General features: G+C 34.3%; 1 protein-coding gene across 7 annotated transcripts in view; it reads right to left on the reverse strand.

Annotated features, from left to right (window-relative positions):
- Positions 1 to 4,521: 4,521 nt before the first annotated feature.
- LOC122042197 overlaps positions 4,522 to 21,743 on the reverse strand; it is a 31,515-nt gene continuing 14,293 nt past the window's right edge. The window contains exons 10-23 of one of the 7 annotated variants that reach the window (XM_042602195.1): positions 20,954 to 21,073; positions 19,780 to 19,839; positions 14,463 to 14,503; positions 14,229 to 14,306; positions 14,069 to 14,153; positions 13,305 to 13,449; positions 13,151 to 13,209; positions 12,920 to 13,002; positions 12,652 to 12,821; positions 7,029 to 7,216; positions 5,611 to 5,707; positions 5,186 to 5,232; positions 4,866 to 4,964; positions 4,522 to 4,757 (exon numbers count right to left, since the gene is read on the reverse strand). In XM_042602195.1, coding sequence (XP_042458129.1) covers positions 13,321 to 13,449; positions 14,069 to 14,153; positions 14,229 to 14,306; positions 14,463 to 14,503; positions 19,780 to 19,839; positions 20,954 to 21,073 — 513 coding nt within the window. In that variant the 3' untranslated portion in view covers positions 4,522 to 4,757; positions 4,866 to 4,964; positions 5,186 to 5,232; ... (4 more) ...; positions 13,151 to 13,209; positions 13,305 to 13,320. Of the gene's footprint in view, positions 4,758 to 4,865; positions 5,233 to 5,610; positions 5,708 to 7,028; positions 7,217 to 12,651; positions 12,822 to 12,919; positions 13,003 to 13,150; positions 13,210 to 13,304; positions 13,450 to 14,068; positions 14,154 to 14,228; positions 14,307 to 14,462; positions 14,504 to 19,779; positions 19,840 to 20,953; positions 21,074 to 21,743 lie in introns of those variants that run through there. The other 6 variants (XM_042602194.1, XM_042602193.1, XM_042602196.1 and 3 more) reach the window with 6 other exon arrangements.

Raw genomic sequence — 21,743 nt, forward strand, 5'->3', positions numbered from 1 at the left:
TAGAATATGCAGCATATTATTAATTCGTCACAGCATATGCAATGAATTATTAATTCGTCACAAAATTTCTAACGATCTCATTTTCATTGTAAAAGTGATCATGAATATTTTATTTGTCATGAAATTTGGAATGAAAATTAAATTTCATCTTTATTTGACAATGAATTTTAAGATAAAATATTATTTGTTGTAAATTTTGGAACGAATATTTTTTTATCACTAAATTTATTACTGATTTGGAAAAAAAATATTTGTTTCTAAATTTCATCCCTAATTCTTTTTATGGCGACATAACACGTCAAAGATGAACTCAACACGTCAAAGATGAACTAAGGCTTATGATGATCATATAATTTTAAGATCGACCGTTCCCCTCTTTTGAGGTATGTAGAAGTTTGAATAGGTGATCGTTAGTTAGATTGTTTATATGGTAAATTGAATTATATATCTGAACGTTACCGTTGAAAAGAATAGGGTCGATTAATGAATTAACGTTATCATAATTTTTTTAAATTATTCTACATGTTTATTGAAATTAATTCCATCGATTTTCATTCACATTTTCAACCAATCACGCACACAAGTCACATCGAGATTCATGTGCACAAGGAGTGGGACCATAAATGAATCGAACCTTGATGAATATATTTAGTGTTGGATTTAATAAGTTTGTTTATATTCATTTAATAGATACAAGATTAATTAATTAAATGAACAAGCTTGAATAATTCATTAAACTAAATGAATATGTTTGAACATATATGTGTTCAACTCGCTCATATTCGTAAACAACGTTCATGAACAATATTTATGAATCATATTCTTAAATAAAACTCTTAAATAACTAAACAAACAAACTCAAAATGTAAAAATTTTAAATAATAAAAAAATTAAATTGAGAACTCAATAACATTTAAATGAATCAAACTCAAGTCAAACTTCAACCACACTCAAATTGTCCTCTCAATGTAACTGAGTTGATGCTCGGGTGGAAAAGTTACTTCATTGAACCAAGCTCAAACTCATTAAAAAGAAATTAAACCAAACTTGAATAATTATTTCGACAGCTTAATTCATTTTAGACTAGATTTTATTTAATTATGTTATCAAATAAATTTAAACACAACATAATTTGACTTTGCACAGCTTATTTACAGCCCCACTGAGGAGCAAACCCCTTCAAAAAATTTTTGCCAGAATGCAAATTCTCGCTTTGTTTAATGAACGAGTAATAAAACTTCAATCACACAAGTCAATCGATTGAACGTTCCTTAATTACTGCGAAACTTCTTTTTTATTGTATTAATTAATCAATAAATTAATGTGCAAAAAGAAAAAAAAATTTATATAATAATATTAATTTTTGATTTAATGAGACAACTACTTCCTTCAAGTCTGTTTACTTGAAAATGTGCAATTGCCTTGTTTGTACGCAACGCAGTCCAATGAAAAGGAACTAGATACGTCCGTGAATTTTGACAATTCTTTTTCTTTTTTATTTTTTCTTTGTTTTAGTCAGAAATATTGACCATTTTTAATGCTATCGAATATGATTTGTATCCACTTTGAGATTATTAATTAATGCAAACAGATCCTGATAATTAAAAGATTAACTGATTAATGATAAGTCCATCAACGGTGGTTATATATATATATATATATATATATATATATATATATATATATATATATATAAGGGTAAAAATCATAATAGCAACCTTTATTATAGTTTTTTCCATAAGGATATTTTTTTTAAAAAAAAATATCAAAACACTATTTTATCATATGTTTTATCTTAAAATATCTTTATCTTAATGTTATTATAACAGTTAGATGATAACTGACACAAAATAAATCGACTTAACTTAGTAAAAATTATTATACATATAATACTATTCATCAACTTAATTAAAATTACTTTAACAGTTTGGTATTGGTTATGACTATAATTGTTACAACTTAGATTATATTTTATGTGTTATTATTATAAAAAAATTATTCTAATTTGATCAAAATTATAGCAGAACTACTGTATAAACAATGTAATAATTATTACCTTAGTTAAAATTGTTTAAATTTAATTGATAACATTTTAACTTGATTAAAATCGATTTAACACTATTATAACCGTTATGATCTAGCTATTAAAATAATATTAATATTATTTTTAATTAAGTTGAAGTGATTTTGATCGAGTTTAACAATTTCAATTAAATATTTTATTAATGTTACAATATCTCTAAAAATTTAATTTTGCTACTAAAATAAAATATCTATTTGGTCATTTACTTAGCATTTTGCTAGTATAATTAAAAAAAAAAAGTTCAAAGTGCCCTTTTTATAAAAACAAATAAAAGAAAACTCTTTAGTTCAACACGTATACACAAGTTCAACCTATCAAAATTCATGGCAGTTGGCTAAGAGTTGACTCAATGCAAATGTTTAGAACTTTCAAAGTCAAATTTCCTTAAATAAAATTAATATTTAATCTAATAAAATTCTCTTTTGTTTATTTTTGTAAGTTTTGTTGAAAACTAACCATTTATTTTTTTTTAAAAAAAAAAGAACATATGAAATATAGAATTAATTATTCATCTAAATAATCTTAGTTAGCTAAGTTAAATTATATTGCACCGTTGTTGAATTTTCTTATACCTCACAGCAATTTCTAGAAGGATAGGGATCCAATGAGATAATTAAAATAAATAAATTTTTAAAGCAGCGATTAATGGATAGTAAAGAAGTTAATATTTTAATTAATTAACGTGATTTTAATCTCTTTTTTTTTACGTCATCAGTGAGAGTCCGTGCCTGCCCCAACTGCCTGGCCATTGGCGCTCGCTAGCCAATCGTGGAGCGGATGCGTCTGGTCCCCGCGTCGACACAGCGGCGTTTGAATTCCCACGGGCGAGTCAGTTGCAGAGGGAAGAAGCGTGCCGTTACGGTCAGCCCACGACAAACAGTTGCTATTTATCGACGGCCCGAGCCTGCGGCAATGTGAGGGAGGAACTACCGGTCGCGGAGCGTTCGCCTCCGTTTAGAGATCTGGGTGGTTTGGGAACGGATGGGCGGAGGGCGGAGGGCGGAGGGCGGAGGGCGGAGGCATTTGCGGCGGCGATGAAGTGCAAGAAGCACCCGTACGAGCTGGGCGAGGGAGTCTGCGCCTCGTGCCTTCGGGAGCGCCTCCTCGCCCTCGCCAGGGAGCAGAGCGGCGGCGCCCGACGGAGGGCTGGGTTCTCCTCCTGCTCCCCCCAGCCGGCACTCGTCGCCTTTCCTCGCTCGGTCTCGCCTCAAATTTCTCGCCGCCTCGACTTTCGGTTCTTCAGCACTCCCCAGGTGGGCCCCACCTTCGGCGGCGAAGGAGAAGGTGGTCGGATAGGGAAACCCGGGAGGTTCTCTGTCCTCAGAACCCTGTTCGGGGATCGCAGATCCAAGAAGCCGGAGCGCGATTGGGAGGCTCGCGAGGGCTCGGGCTCGGGCTCGTGGTTCTCGGAGCTAGTCCGCCGGAGGAAGAAACAGCCGCAGATCTCGGCGGCGGAGAGGGAAGCGCCGGTCGGACACGGGAGGAGAGGGGGGCAGGTGGTAGAGCGGGGAATGTCGCCGGCCGAGGAGGACAAACAGGCCGACGCGAGCGGGTACTCATCCGAGTCTTCGAACGGGCGGTGGCGCCCGAATTCGACGCCCATGCGGAGGACCGTCACAAGCAGCCGCAACCATCACCGCCGCCGCCGCCACGACCACCACCAAACTGAATTGGGGAGCGTATCGGGTTTCGCCGTCTTCTTAAGCCCGTTGAAGAGAGTCGGCACCACCGCACGGAGGACTTAGGTAGTAGGACTGGCGGGTTTCTCCGTCGAACCGCACTGCCCAGCGAAATCCATCCACCGACATCGCGACGCCGTGCCGGACTCGGTTCGTGTCCATCGAGAAACTTCGCCAGTTTAGGCGATTCATATGACGATTTTGCCCCCGCACTTTCACTCTTCTCGACCGACGATCCCTGAAGGGCTTTTGAATGTTTCTCACATTTCGAGTGAGGAAATTGAAGATCTAGTTGTAATAATAAAAAAAAAAACCAGAGGTGATTATACTAGATAAATGACCAAGTGAATATTGAAGATCTAGTGGTGTATAGAATAAAGGATTGATTAATAGATGCATATTATAGATTTTTACCTATTATAATATTTATAACGTTTCTTTTACACTCGTCATAAAATTTGTTTCTTTTTTAATCTAATTCCATCATCTTCTAATACTAATAGAGTATTTATTCACTACACTTGTTGATTAATTCCAGATGAAATTGCTAAAATCAAAGACCAAGTGATTAGTAGACTTTGTTAATATGTGATCTAGTAAAAAAATAGAATCCGCAACCCCAACAGTTTCACACTTCAATCCCAATAGGAGAGGACATTTTTCTCAACTTAGTCAACCATACCCAGAAGCATTAATATGTGATCCAACATCTTAAAAAAGAGTGTCCTCGCAGCTTTATGCAAACAAAATCACTCCTTGTAGAGGTTTGAACAAATTAGTTCTCTATGTCGTTTATTTTGGATTCAAATAAAGTGTTTTATTACAATTGCAAGAGCTTTCGATTACTTAACTAATACAAAATGAGTGGTACAATGGATTGAGCCGGAATTGCTACAGTGAATTCTTCCCGATTGGAGTGATCTGCACTGTGCAAAATTGCTGAAGAATTGCTACAACGCTCTGCCAGCCGGCGTAGAGTCTCCATCCAGCGGTCCCTGAGGCAACAGACAATGCTAAGAATGTTCTCTCATAAATATATAATTATATATTCACAGGTCTAAAACACATAATCAAGTATAAGAATTTAAGCAATATGATGAAACCTTTAGTTCCTATCGCGGTTACTTCTCCAATTCACAAAAGACACTTTTTACTAGAATCATATTGCAACAACATGGCTACGTGATGGTTTAGACTCAAATCTGGAAAATTGAAGAATTTGACCAATTTACACCAATTGTCATATAAGAAACTTATTCATAAAAATCTTCCCATTTGTTGTTAATCACCAAAACTTGAAATTGTTGTAGCATTTTTTAAAGCATGCTATCCAAGTAGAGGTGGAATGGCTGCAGCAGCAACTACAGCTATGGGAAGATTTAAAGAAGATTTAGGCATCATATATGCTACGAAGCCTTTTCACCGTTTTTCAGGTTCTTCCTCGCACAAAGAGATTCCCAGAAAGTCCACCTGGAAAATGAAAAGAAAATCTGGAATTTAGCATCAGATACTAATTAACAATTATGCCTCCCAAGTTGTCAAACTTACCATTAACATAAATAAAATTGAAAACCACCATGTTCAAATAATAGAAATTGGGCACAGAAGAATAAAATGGCATTGGGGAAAATATTTGCATAGACGAAACCAAAATGAAGAAAGCATAAAGATAATTATCAGATCTAAAGATGAATATAAGTGTGTATTGATGGTCTTAGAATGGAATGTACTTTGAATACAAGAGGGTCAAAAAAAATACTTGAAACGTATCTATATAAGAACTAGAATCATAAATGCATCCCAGCACAAGCATATTCAAGGAAAACACATAAATTAGCAAATTAATACCTGATGGATGCACAACCAGAGCATGATCGAACTTAGTCAAATATGGAGTGGTGCCTTGCAACCAACATTCTGATGGTTCACCCAGGACGTGTCTATTCTGCAAGATCCAAAACACATTACTACAGAAGCCAAACAGAAAAAACATAAGGTAATATTGACAAAGTCTTTTATCTGACATATACTTCACAGCATGATTTCACATGCTAATTGAGACCAGTTAGCAGGCTCAACATATTTTGGCAATTGATACCAATACAGTGTTGGCGCAGGCTCATGCCAAGACAGTGTCAGTCATACTGATGAAGACAACATCTATCTGAGATGATAAAGTCTAGAACCAGTCAACCAGCCAAGAAAAGAAGATTTTATTCCCATGATCCGTAGAAGTATTTACTCTAAAATAGAGCCTGAGATCTGAATTTGTTTGAATATTTCCACTAAATTAGACATTCAAGTTACTTAAAAATTCTATTTGCTCAATCAATTAATCCCTCCTAATTTTTCCTCTTTCGGTTTGGCAGCGCCTTCCTATCAATCTAAATAAGAATTTTGAGTGAACAAGTGAAAGAAAAAAGGTAACTTTTAACAAACAGAAGATTATTTCAATGTAAGAAAGCATTTTCTCTGTCTTGTGCTGATAGAGAATTTGTAAGGCTAGTAATCCTTCCTAAAAGGATTTCTTTCTTTTGTGCCATCTATTTTCTCGGTAGGTCATGAGGAGGAAATAAAATACCATGAAAAGCAAGGGAGGGGAAGCACAATGCCTATTCCAGTACAAATAGTGTCAGTCCAACGCCAACTCTTAGTAGTTAAGCGAGATATATTAATCGTCAGGTGCGTATGCAGAAATCAATTCTAATATTAAATGTGCTAGATACATTAATATAAATGTGCTAGATACGTTGTTTAGTCTAGATCTTCTGAAATTATGAGATTTATCTCATTAGGATGGTAGTAAAATCTATGCCCTCATCCAATCCCCAATTTGTTTTGGTATTAGTAAAATATAGTCATTATTCAAGACATTAGTAATATTTTTATAACTTCAGAACTAAAATTTTAATTTAATTGTGTTTTGATTGCTATAAATATGTATTTTGAGGTAAACAAGTTAAGTGGAACTGATTATAGAATTAAAATTTATCCCAACATGCTTTAAAGGGTGATAATATTTAGCCATGATGATCTGTACCACCACTCTAGCTAGAGGCCGAAACTGCTGCACACTGAAAGATATTTTGATCCTTGCTTTGTAGCAATTGTAGGCACTGGAAAGTATTGAGATAAATGGCTAAGCCAACCACCATATAGTGATGAAGATGGCCTGAAGTGCATCCACATAATAGGATAACTTTTCATTGTTATAATAATTTTCTATCTTTGCATTTCACCATTACAAACATTTTGTCCAAATTCACCTTATTATTTTTTGGCCGATCATGAGTTTCAATTTTTTCCATAGGTCAAATCTCACCAAGCCAAACCAGAATAGAGAAGAATCTGTATACAAGCTGCTGCATGTTTGCTTAATCTCCCACTCAGATTGCCAAAGATGCAGAAACTCAGAGACCCTTAACAGTTTCACATCCAGTCATGTCTTGTAGGCCTGCAATCAGATGAAAATTAACTTGAACCACTTGAATAAATTTCTCAGACTTGAATCATTATGCCAGGCACTAAGAGACAATGAAGCTAGGAACTGAATAGTATCATGTAGGTCCCCATCTTATTTAAAAGCAGAAATAATTTATGACAACAGTCATCCAGCAATAGCAATAACAATTTAGAGTTGCATGATTTATTACCTCTCCACAAAGAATAACCAAGGTTCTAAAATACGTTAGGCGCAAGTCAGGCACCAGACCAACGCCTATCGCCTAGACGGGAACTAGACGCCGCTAGGCGGATTCCACGGTATCAACATAAATTACATAAAAAATCACATACTCCAACACAATAACATCAAATTTAAAATGAGTTCAAAATTACACAACCAAATATCACATATTTATTCTACTTATTAAAAAACAAGCAATCTGGTGCACGAAGCTCCCGCTATGCGGCATCCCGGGAAAGGATCCATTGTACGCAGTCTTACCCTGCTTTTTGCAAGAAGTTGTTTCCAGGATTCGAACCCGTGACCTTTTGGTCACAAAGCGTACAATGGTAACGCAGCCTTACCCTGCTTTTTGCAAGAGGTTGTTTCTAGGAATCGAACCCGTGACCTTTTGGTCACCAAGCAACAACTTTACCGTTGCGCCAAGGCTCCCCTTCAACTTGTTATTCATTAGACAAACTTAATATCATCATTGTGATCCTCCTTCGGATGCAAAATCATCCTCGTGAAGTTCTCTCACTCAAGAACTTCTTCAGGGTTGTAGATTTTCATCTGCACCACTTGCTTCATCAACCATTTGTCATGTGAGCCTGAAACTTAGTTCAATTTCATCATCTTCCCCACCATCCACAATCCAAACTTGTGCATTTGAAGAATCTTTTACAAGAAGCACATCGACATTCCTTTCTTTTTCTCTTTTTTTTTGTTTGTTCAACAATCTAGTATTAAATTAAACAAATAATAGATTGTTCAACCTCTTGACATCCAACCTATTTCTCTTCTTCGTATGAATCTTGAAAAAAAAAAAGTAAATATTATAGTTAGTAACATAAAATTAATACTTACTTTAATTAAAGACTTGAAGCTTACTCCTTCGAATGCATTCCAATTTCTTCCAGACCTAGATGAACTTGTAGTCAATGAAAGCATCCTCAATGTCACGCTTAGCAAGTTGAGTATGTGAGCACCGTATATACTCCACCATACACATGGATTAAATGTATCATCATTTTTTTCACATGCCTTTGCTGCCAATGTTTTTCTAAATAACCTAGTCTTGTTTTTGTATTTTACAAATTACTTGTTAATAATTGTATCTTGTAGATCTAACTCATTGGCATGCAAAATTTCCATGCATTCAAAAATCCCCGTCGTGACCTCCTCATAAAGTGCAATAGAACTATCTTTATAGTAAAAATAGAGATTCAACAAAATGTGGTGGTATGTAATGATGTATCAAGTCTATCCTTCATTTTTTATTCAATAATCATTATGATAGACTGATAATTTGATTCCACGTTGTTCAAGGTCATCTTGATATCTTTAGATTGAAGAAGCTCCCCATATAGAAACCCCATGGATGGTTTTCTATCTCCATCTACCAATTAAAGAACTTTTACCAAAGTAGCAAATATTTTCAAAAAAAAATATCACACCATTCCAAAAACTCATGCTCATCACAATAGAGTAAGTCAATTTCCCTTTGTTTTTGACCATTTACATTTCTCCCACGTATCACTTGTAAACATGACCCTTAAACTATATTTTTTTTTCAATCAAACTCTATAATGTGAGGAAATTTGATGCAAACCTGATAACTCCTGGCCGGACTATGTCTCTCTTCTTCGTGAAACTTCTCATCAATGATAGTCTTATGGTAAGCATAAATGAAATGGTAAAAGACTTAGCTTTCTCAATAACCTTTTTATATCGTGGAAACTTGTCAATACTTTCAAGCATGAGAATAACAGTGTGAGTTGCATATGAACTCCAAAAGATCCAGGTCACTTTTCTCTCATCAATTTAGCTGCAGGCATATTGTTGGTAGCATTGTCTATTACAATTTGAACTATATTCTAAGCTCCTACTTGTTCAACACACTTGTCAATATGCTCAAAAATAAGTTCAGCAGTATGTGCATCGTCTGAAGACTCCTTAGACTCTAAAAATGTAGTACCCTGCTTGCAATTAACACACAAATTTAAAATGTTTTTTTTTCTATCACTCCATGCATCTGACATGATCGAGTATCCATTCTTTGCCCATTCTTCTTCATGTTTCTTCGGCAGTTGCTTTGTTCTTTCAACTTCGGCTTTCAACAATAGCTCCCTAAATTGATATTGAGTTAGAGGCTTGAATCCTAGTCGAAATTGACCCACTACCTTCATTAGTTGCTTGAAGTTATCATTATCAATGGCATTGAATGGGATTCCATTTTCATAAACTCATCTCCCAACATATTGTTGAACTTGTTGAGTTCTCTCTTTTGAAAAGAGCCTCATTTATATTTTTTTAAAGAAGCACTTTACTCCCACTGAAATCTACATTTTCTGGAGCAATTATTAATGCATATCTATCCATGGGGCCAAGTGAAATAGGTTTTTTAATTCTATCTATCCCTTCAATTTCCAGGACCTTCCTCAGCTAGAGAAATAGTCACCTCTGCTCTACAACTTTGTTCTTCCATTATTTTGTTCTTCTTTCTATTCCTCCCTTCTAAAATAGCTTGTTTGCACTTATTTTTATCTTCTTGAGATGCTTTTCGACAACCAGTTATATTTCCATGTATATATCCTATGTGCTCCTTGATCCTATACACTCCCCCGACATCGTTTTTCACACAACTTGCATTTAATTTTGTTGAGATTCTTAGAATCAATTAGCATCTCATACTTCCATCCAATGCCACTTAACTTTCTCCTAAGAATTCCGTATTCGAGTTGAGTGACAAATGTCGTCGAAGATGGATTACTTGTCATTGTAATTGTGATAACATAAAAAGTGATTTAAGAATAAATTTAGAATATAAATCGATAAAAAAAAATATTATCATAATATAAATGTGATTTATATAAATTAATAAAATTTATTAGATTTTTTTAATTTTAAATATAAATATGATTTATATGAATTAATAAGATTTTATTAGAATTTTTTAATTTTAAATATAAAATATCAGAATATAAATGTATTAATAATATTTATTAGAATTTTTAAATTTTAAATATAATATTATTAGAATATAAATAAATTAATAAAATTTCTAAAAATATTTTAATTTTAAATATATTTTTTTATATAGTTTATTAGGATAATTTAATTAGGGTGCATAAAAGCCTATTCAAATTACCCTATTTAAATGAGAAGTTGTTGAATTAAATAATTAATTAATTAATTAAAAAAGCATCGTGAGCGTGCCCACGGGACGCATCCGCCGGCATTAGACGTGTTCCCAGACGCATCTGGACCCGAAAGACACGTCACCGAAGCTTCCAGTGGCACCAGACGCTTCTCCTGAGGCTTCCAATGGTGCCAGAAGCGTCAAGAACGCGTCCAGCACCAGCGTCGTGTGACGCGCCCCGCGACGCTTCTAGCGCTACTGGAAGCCTCCGGTGCTGCAGGAAGCCTCCAACAAAGCATCTGATGCTGCCGGAAGCTTCCAGCGACGTTGCCGGCGGCACCGGACGCATCCCGCAACATCGAAAGAGTCATGAGAGGCAAAAAAAATTACATAAAATAAATTATTGAAAAACTTATCGATCGATTGTCGAGCCGATAGCGTGAGCAGATGAATCAGATGATTTAGGGTTTTAAATGAAGAAAAAATAAACCTAAATTTTCGCACTGCCTAGGGTTGCCCAGCCGACTAGCACTTTTCCGGTGCAGTTGTCGGCCGCCAAGCGCCTAGGCGGCCTAGGGCGAGTTTTAGAACATTGAGTATAACACATGAAAAAAGAAAAGAACGAGAGCTGCTCTATATTTCGCTGCTACCTTGATAAATCATTGTACTTACATTGATGTCATATAACTAAAACTTGAGTAACCAAAACTTTCAGTTCATTCCTATTGAAAGAGAAAAAAGTGCAAAATTCCACTAGTTATATTTTCTTGCAGATCAAAGTAATGAGAAACAGCAGCCTTAGTGTTAACACCTATTCTGATCAATCATTTTCTGATGCTTTCAGGTAACAAAAATCCAAAGGAATTTTTTACAGTAATACAATGATGAAGTTGTAAGTGACAATTACTACTCTACCAGAATACTTTGAAACTAAGTAAATGCTGTAATCGAATATCCAAAGAAAACTTATGCAGTAAACAAAAATTAGAGATTATTATCACAATAAAACAAGATTAATCAATGTGTCATAAAAGCAAACACAAACTATAACAACTTGCCCAAGTGAGATAACTGACATGTTAACCTATTAGAGCATCCACATTGGTGTTAATATGTGGATGTTATAACGTCTAAATGGTGTTACAAACCAATGTGGATTAGTGTTATAACACCCACACATTAATAGTGTTCAATTATTTGAACACAATTAATGAGTAGATTTTATATAAAAATTTTAAAAATTAAGAAAATAAATTTTGGATATAAAGAATAAAAATGAATAAATGGATAGTAGGACCCACAAATAATCAATGTTAATGTTAAAATGAATGTGTGTGTTAATAAAAGGGAGGTGTTAATATAATGGGTATGTGGCATGCTATTTGAAGAGATGACATATATTTACGTTCAAACCAATGCGGACACCCTTAGACATAACCATTGGCTCAAGTTGCTTCAAATGAACATTAAATAGTCCGCTCATCTATGCTTATAAATTCCCTTTATTAACCGAGACTCTCCATGATTGACTAAATAAATGTCACAGTTAACACTTGAAAGCAAACATAAAGTACAACTACTTACCCAAATGAGATACCTAGCATGTTAATTCATTAGACCTAACTATTGGCTCAAAAGGCTTCAAGCAAATAATAAATGTTTTACTCATCTATACTTATAAATAGCATTTATAAGCCCAAGATTCTCCATGATTAACTAAATAAATGTGTCACAGTCAACACTTGATGTCCCTTTCAAGATCCAAGCTCCAATTCATAAATTAAAATCATCTTTATTCAGTGGCATGTGAGCCCAACGGTAATGTTATAATAAAACCACTCTTTTTGAAAACCAAATTATGCCAAGGAATTGGATCCACTCCGATACTATAGTGTCACAATTCATCCAATGAGAGAATTGACCCATAAAATTGTTAGGCCCCATCAATGCCCAAGTTAATAATAGTTCATTTATCTAAATCTATAAATCCCTTAATGAAGCTCACATCCATGTGCGAGTAAACTAGGATGTCACATTATGCTTCTTTTTACTAATAGCGTACTTCATGAAATTCAGTTTTTACCTTGGACATGTGAAGGAAGATTTTATGGTGTATAATCACACACTCTTAATAGAGAGAGGATACACATAAGCCTTTGAATTTGAGAACTCCAGTTGTCTTCAAAAGCACAGCTTTGTATGGAAAAACAATGTTCAGCTGGCGTTGGCATGCCTCCTATAGTAGCAAGAATGCTGAGAGGAAATAAAACAAAAAAAAAAATGAGGTGACATTCACAGTGAATGACAACAATTCACTTAAATGTAGCAGCTGTTAAATAAGGCATCCATACACAGATCATGAAAGAAACAATGAGGCAAGTCAAGGCACATACTGGCTGCCAAAATTGACAAGTGGAATCTATCAATCTGCATCCTAGAGAAACGACACCAAAAAATAAAACATTAAAGTGATCTAGATTGATAGTAAAACTGGTATGGTTTCACCAAGTCAAGATGCATATATCATCTATCATGCCTAGTTTAATATGCATAAGATACATAAATGGTGAAGCTGAACATACCTTGGAGGTTCAAGAGTAAATCCATATTGGCAGGCGTGATCAGAATAAACAATTGAATGCTGGTCCATTCAAAAAATAAGCAAGTATGTTATCATACAGATTAGAAAAATAGCTGAAAGTACCATTATCATTCTATAGATGAATATTCTCTCACCTCTCATCACTTAAATTTACTCCTTGCAATCAATACTAGGGATGATCTTTTGGAGTAGCCTGAATTTTCCAGTTGACTCTGAACAACCATTACCAGAAAAATATTGTAGCTCATTTTCCAGCAATGAATATGCATCAGCAAAAGCCTGTCCATATCAGTGATATAGCACTCAATCATTATGGTCCTATAAAAATTAAATTTGATTTGTTTTGTCTGTGATCCCAGTTAACCAAAACCCAAATTAACCCAAACATTCAATTCCATGCATCTTAATAATTTACTTGATTAAATTGCACTAAATCACATATATCTTCTGTAGATAGCACGCATCTTGAAAACGCAGTAGCATCATCTATTTCTGAAAATCTTTTTTTTTTGCATGAAATAAATTTATTTAATTTTTCTCCTATGAATATTTTCTAGCGACTCCAATCTCATTGATTTTATTGGTGAGATAAACAGATACTTAGATTTTTCTTTTTTTTTGGAATGTCTGATCCAGATAACCTGATCTGAACAACATGATAAACATAGTGAGCAGGTGTATTGTGTCACTAAGATTTAATTTGCTCACTTCTTTCGTTTGGCAATTCATTCATCTTTTGGCATGGTTTCATCAGTTATACCACATGAGTTTGTGGATATTGCATAGATGAAGCTATGAACCACATGAGTTTGTGGATATTGCATCTGGTTTCATCAGAATCCACTGTACTATCTTGTGCTTGTAAGACTCGTGCAATAAATGGTAAAATTGTACTGACCTTAATACATTGATGTATTCGAAAGCAGTTTCTTCCCACATTATTAGTTGGGTAAAGAGGATCATCAATATGGAGTGGGTCTATGCTGCAAATTTGTTGAAAGATATGAAACTTGGTAAAAGCCGAATTCTGATGATAAGAACAAAATAAATCCTCTAACCTAAGTCCTCTTTCCCTGTTCAGATAAATTCCACTTCCTTGGATCAAAACTCTCATTTGACGAGGATCAAATATATATCTGCAATTGAAAAACCGCAAAAGAAAAGAAGAAATCTAGTCAGTTACCCAATCAACAAAACCAGATATTCACTGAAATCACACAGTAGAATGGCCATGTATAATGAATTTCTGATAAATATTTAACTATAGTAAACATGAAGTAACATTTACTTACCCAAAAAAGTAAAGAAAGTCCATCAAAAGGCCACCAAGATTCTGCAAAAGCCACAAATGACAAAGTGAAATCTTTTGATATAGCAAATCTTTACCATGGTTAAAAAGGGTACTATATCAAAGCAAAAATGATAGAATCATTTAACATATAGGACTAACCACCTAAAATCGAGCAGGTCTCCAACTAAGGAATATCAATTGGAACCTTAAAACAGAGAAATTATAATGTTTTGCTAGTCAGGCTCCAACGAGGTGTGACATGATTTTTAAGTGACAGAAGTTTAAAAAAAAAGAAAGGTAAGCAAAGGATAATAAAGGATTCAAGCAATGATTAAAATACTATTCTTTGCCGCACGGACGTAATTTACCGTTCCACCTCCTAAGCGAAACCGGCACAGGAGATGGGGTAATTTTGTGCGTCGCATACAAATCACAAAACTCAGAAGACAGAATCGTGTCGTGTTGCGGGCCAGAAGGATCGCATGTCGCAAACAGAAGGAATCGCGACAAAAGGGGAGGGTGAGGCGAGGCGGGTAGGTACAATTTCAATTTGACATAAACGAGCAGGCGGCTTATCAGAGGTGATGGAGGCATACTGGAGGCTTCGGAGATGTCGCGGGACTCCGGAGTAGCTGGAAGTGGTCCTAGAGGTGCTTCCAATCTCGAAAGCCACGGAGTCATGGCATCGCAGGCGCCACCGGAGGTGTCGCAGGACACCTCCGACGTCACCGAAAGAGTCACGGGACGCCTCCAGCGCCACCGAAAGCGTCACCAGACGCCTCCAGCTCCGCCGGACCCCTTCGGCACTACAGGACGCGGCGTGGGACGCCTCCCATGCCGCGAGTCCGTGTTTCTGTTCGACGAAAAAAACACAACAGATTTAAATAATTCAAGCATTTCCCAACTAGGTGTGATATTTCGAAAAGGCTTTTAAACTCTAATTAAATTATCCCAATAAAATATAAAAAATATATTTAAAATTTTAAAAATTAAATAAATTTTATTAATTAATATTCTGAAAATTATTTTTACTATTTTTCATTTTATTTAAAAATTCTATTTTTTTTAAAAAATCACATTTATATTCTAATAATTTATTATTATTATTATTTTTAAATTAAAAATTTATAAATACATTAAAAAATAATTTCAAATTTTCAAATTATTTTATAATTTTAAATTCAGTTTTGAATTTTAAGAATTACTATTTTTTAAAAATATTTTTTATAAAATTTTAATAGGCATTATCTTATACGAAAATATTAAAATATACATCTCAATTGAGTTCTAGATACATGTTCGAATATCAAAGTCTCAATATACAAAAAGAATTTCAGAAAGTTACATAAACAAAAATTCTGCCAATGTTGTTCCCACTCCCATAAAAAAAAGGTGGAGTTATGTTAATCTCTAGAAACCAGTATAAAACAATGTCCAAATTGCTCTAGTTGTAGGGTTAGCTTGTCACTTACTACCCATATAACTTTGATATAGTTTGGAACTTGACCCAGATAATTAAGACATAGCTTCTTGTTGTTACTGTTGTTGTGAACCTAGGATGAATAGACTTTAACTATATCTCACTCATGCAGAAAAAAGGTACCAATGGTGGCAAAAGGGAACTACGCTCGCCCCCAGCGCCCCCGCCAACCAGTTTAGGGCCAACACAAAGGAGATAAATCACGGGTGGCTACTCAAGAAAAACTGTACTAGAAATATTCAGTAATAGAATTGAAAAGAGAGAAATTCAGATACATGTACAGCAATAACAAATACTAATATTGAGGAAAATGTCTAATAAAAGTTTAAATAAAGACAAGATACGCATATCGTGTATATCATATTTTAACCAACAACAACCAAGCTTTTTCCCACTAGGTGGGGTCGGCTGTATGAATCATTTTACGCCATTGAGCTCTATCTCCTATTATATCATCATCTATATTTAAATAAATTTTATCTTGTTTTATTGTTGCTAACCAAGTCTTTTTTGGTCTTCCTCTTCCTCGTTTAATATGCATGTTTATCATAGTTTCACATCGCCTAACTAGAGCATTTATTGGTGTCTAAGTACATGTCCGTATCATCTTAAACGTGTCTCTCAGAGTTTTTCCTCAATAGATGCAACTCCGACTTTCTCTCTAATACTCTCATTTCTTATTTTGTCCATCCTTGTATGCTCACACATCCACCTTAACATCCTCATCTCTACAATTCTCATCTTCTGCTCATGTGCTCGAGTCATAGCCCAACATTCAACTCCATACAACATAGCAAGTCTAACTGCGGTTTTATAGAACTTACCTTTAAGTTTAAGAGGTACTTTACGGTCACATAAAACACTCGACGCTCCCCTCCATTTCACCCATCCTGCTTGTATACTATGTAAGACATCTCTCTCAATCTCTCCATCATTTTGCAAAAATGATCCTAAATATTTAAATCTCTCGGTTCCGGACAACTTGTCCTCTCCTATCTTAATAATTGTTTCATTACTTCTAATATTGCTAAACTTAAATTCCATATATTCTGTCTTTAATCTACTAAGCTTAAAATATTTCCCTTCTAGTGTTTCCCTCTAAGATTCTAGTTTAGCATTTACTCCTTCACGTGTTTCATCTACCAAAATAATATCATCTGTAAATAACATACACCATGGTACCTTGTCTTGAATGTGCGCAGTGAGTTCATTCATAATTAGTGTAAAAAGATAGGGACTTAGAGTTGATCCTTGATATAACCCTATCTTTATTGGAAATGCTTCAATTACTCCGCCTGAAGTCTTTACTCTAGTTGTTACATCCTCATACATATCCTTAATTAGTTCAATATATGTTACGCTAACACCTCTCTTTTTTAAAATTCTCCATATAATTTCTCTTGGAACTCTATCATAAGTTTTTTCTAAATCAATGAATACCATGTGTAGATCTTGTTTTTGCTCCCGATATTTTTCAATTAATTATCTAAGAAGATGTATAGCTTCTATTGTCAACCTTCCAGGCATGAACCCAAATTGATTTTCTGTCACTATGGTCTCCTTCCTTAATCTTTTTTCTATTACTTTTTCCCAAAGTTTCATACTATGATTCATTAGTTTAATACCTCAATAATTTGCACAATTTTGTACGTCTCCCTTGTTGTTATATAAGGGAACTAGAGTACTTATCCTCCATTGATCAGACATTTTTTTCGTTTTCAATATCATGTTAAATAATTTTGTAAGTCATTTAATACCTTATTTCCCTAAGCACTTCCATACCTCTATCGGAATATCGTTTGGTCCAACGGCTTTTCCATTGTGCATCTCATTCAAAGTTTGTTTTACTTCTGAAGTTTGAATTCTACGATAAAAATTAAACCTACCTAAATTACCTAAGTTAAGTTGGTCACCTAAACCTTCATTAAAAAATTGATGAAAATATCTCTTCCATTGTGCATCTCATTCAAAGTTTGTTTTACTTCTGAAGTTTGAATTCTACGATAAAAATTAAACCTACCTAAATTACCTAAGTTAAGTTGGTCACCTAAACCTTCATTAAAAAATTGATGAAAATATCTCTTCCACCGCTCTTTTATCTCTCCATCGTCTACTAATACCCTATTATATTCATCTTTAATACATTTTATTTGATTAAGATCTCTTGTTTTCCTTTCTCTCACTTTAGTTATTCTATAAATGTCTCTTTCCCCTTCTTTTGTATCCAATTTTTGATATAATCGTTCAAAAATTTCATTTTTTGCTTCACCACTAACTAAAATTTCATTTTAAATTTTCCTCGTTCTTATAAATATATAATTCCTTATAAGCTATTCGTTTTTCCTTCACTTTCTCTTGTACTTTCTTATTCCATCACCAAGATTCTTTACTTAGTGGTGCATGTCCCTTTGACTCACCGAGTACACTTTTAACTACTATTTTCAACTTTAATACCATCTTATCCCATGTTGTATTAGAGTCATCGTATATTTCACCTAATGTTTGTACTTCTACCTTCTCCTTAAATATATTTTGTTTCCCATCCTTTAACTTCCACCACTTAATTCTAGGAATCGTATATATTTTCTTTCTATTGATACTATGTTTGAGGCGTATATCCAACACTACTACTCTACGTTGGGTAGTTAAGCTTTCTCCAGGATGACTTTGCAATCTTTATAAATCTTTCTACCCTTCTTCCTAACCATAAGAAAACAAATTTACGATTTATTATTCCCACTTTTGAATGTGATTAAGTGTTCTTTTCTTTTCTTAAAAAACGTATTAACTAATATAAGGTCATATGCTATCACAAAATCTAATATAGTTTTCCCTTCCTCATTCCTCATTCCTCATTCCAAACTCATAACTCCATGTACTCTCTCATATTCCTCATTTTTCACTCCGACATGTCCATTTAGATCACCTCCTATTAAAATCATTTCATTTGGTGGAATATTTTGTAATATTTCATCTAAGTCCTCCTAGAACCTTGATTTGGTAGCTTCATCTAATCCTACCTGTGGTGCATATACATTAATTATGTTCATAGTTTCTTTCGCCACTATTATCTTAAGAGTTATAATTCTATCCCCTTTTCTAACTACTCCTACAACTCCATCCTTTAACAAACTATCTACAATAATACCCACTTTATTTTTTGCTTTACTCTTTTCAGTGTACCATAACTTAAAACTCGAGTTCTCTATCATCTTTGCCTTCTCGCCTGTCCATTTTGTCTCTTGTACACACAAAATATTAATTCTTCTCCTAATCATCATATCTACTACCTCCATTGATTTACCAGTGAGAGTTCTCATGTTCCATGTTCCAAATCTTAGATTATTAGTTTTCCTATCATATTTGTTCTTATCCAACCTATGATATGAGAACTCTTGCCTATTTAACACTACATCCAAATTCCCATGGAAATGTAACGGTCCTTGTTGAGATGTTACAGTCGGACCCTGTAACGAGAACTCTTGCATATTTAGCACTACACCCGAGTTCTGGAGATGTAGCGGTCCTTGCCGAGACGTTACAGTCGGACCCTGTAACGAGAACTCTTGCATATTTAGCACTACACCCGAGTTCTGGAGATGTAGCGGTCCTTGCCGAGACGTTACAGTCGACCCTGCAACATGTTCCTTCCGGGGAAGGACATAGCATTAGCACAATAATTTAATGGATCCATTCATTGAATATTTGTCATATTTGCCATATTTTTATCATATTTTAACCAAACAAGAAATATTAAACATATCATAGTTATACACATAGATTGACTAATAGAGAAACGATCAATCAAAACTTTCTTCTAACAAAACTGAGTGCTTACTTGGTTATTGGGACGTCCAGCATGGTGTTCATGCTGAAGAAAACGTATAAGAAGCAAGATCTGCACATAGCCAAACAGACATTTCAATAAATATAATCTTCTGGACAAACCAAATGTCCATAATATAAGATTATATATATTAGATCAGTAACAATTCCAGTCTAAATATGAAAAAAAGTTTTATCGACGACACAAGTTTCATGCCAACGTCAAACTATGACAGCTTTAGTTTAAAAAATACAAGAAAAAGAATACAGCAAGCATAGGAAAGATGAATATGCATTTTGATATCAGAGAAACAAAAGCATGGAAAATATGCCCACGTATCAAAGTTCCATCAATGTAGCCAAGATCAAGATTCTTCCAGAAGCTCATAGGAAATGTTGATTTAAGGCAAGCAGATGAGTCCAAAAAAGATGCATATCATTATCTATCTTGACAACATATGCATATTTTCAATCTTGATCAGATGTTCAACCCAACAACGATCCTTAATGTATCTGAGAATTATGTGACTTAAACCATTATAAAACTACTTTGACCTCTTTAAGTTTCTCATTTTTCATGGGACTCTTCTCAACATCATATCAGAATCTCAAGTATATATTTGAGCTAAATTAAATTTATAGTGAATTTCTTAAAGAAAACACTAGGAAATACAATTAATATTCCACATTAATTATTACAAAAGTATACTATTTAAATGCAACTAAGAGCCCTTCACCTCCTATGACATTCTTTTAGTTATTAGCTAAGACGATATTTAATCGGTGTCCATGACTCTAGTCTACTGGATTAGTCTATTCTAGATATGTCAAATTCTCAAGTTTATCAAGGAAGTGTTCTTGTTTATAAATCTCATTGGATTAAATTTAAAATATCATTTAACTTCATAAAACATTCTTAATATATCATTAGCAGTAGTCACTACAATAAACATAATTCCTTATGATTGTGTTGTAGCCTTCAAAAGCACAGCTATATTATTCACTTCAATAACTTCTCCTTTGAATGCAGCTATCACGCTAAAACAAATTTTGGCTCATTTTGTCACTAATACTAAACCCATAATAGAGAAAGGAATTTTATTGCCATTCCATCTGAATTCTGAGCTACTAGGATTCCAGTAGGAAATTAGCTGTATGACAAGCCAAGCAAGAGTAGAATAGCCTACCAAACAGTATGAACTTAGACCACCAGAATATGAACGATCCAAACTCCTATCAGCCAAGAACTTCTTGAGTACTAGAGCCAGTGGTACAGCAGCAGGAAATTGTTGGGTGAGTTCTCTAACCTGCACATAACAATTTAACAAGTCAAAGTAAAGGATCCAATATAAATTTTGTATTAACTAAAAAGGAAAGCTGCAATGTCTCTTATCATCCATCATTTCAAAGTTCAACAACTAAGGGTCAGGCATAAAACTACAGGAGAATTCTGTCTGCGAGGGAGCTTATGAAAGGTTGTGTGATAAATAACGCTTCATGAACATAAAAAAGCATGATTGGCATATGACTGGTATTGTGGGTTTAAGACTTCATTGATGGATAATGTTTGATGACTAATTGTAGATGGGGATTTATAATGTTTAGCAATATGGTTTATAACTTGGTAGCATAGTTCACAAAATCAATATTTATATCAAAGTAGCAAGGTCAAAAACCTCATATGATCAGTAGGATTTGTGAATCAATATCAGGATCAAATTTATTACTCAAACTGCATTTAAGATGTTATTAAAAATCTTAAAAAATATAAATCAAGCTTGATTGTCAACATATTTAAAATATCTTCCAGTAAAGATAATTAAATGAATTTACAATAACCACAATTCAAGCTTGCAAACCTTATTCATAAGAGTCAATTTCCAACATACTTTCAAAAACGTATGTAGGTGGTATGCGGAGGACTCACTGCATAGCAAATATGCAATATAGGAACGTATAGATAAAAGCATATGTAGT

This window comes from Zingiber officinale, chromosome 2A (genome assembly GCF_018446385.1).
Source record: "Zingiber officinale cultivar Zhangliang chromosome 2A, Zo_v1.1, whole genome shotgun sequence".
Classification (NCBI taxonomy): domain Eukaryota; kingdom Viridiplantae; phylum Streptophyta; class Magnoliopsida; order Zingiberales; family Zingiberaceae; genus Zingiber; species Zingiber officinale.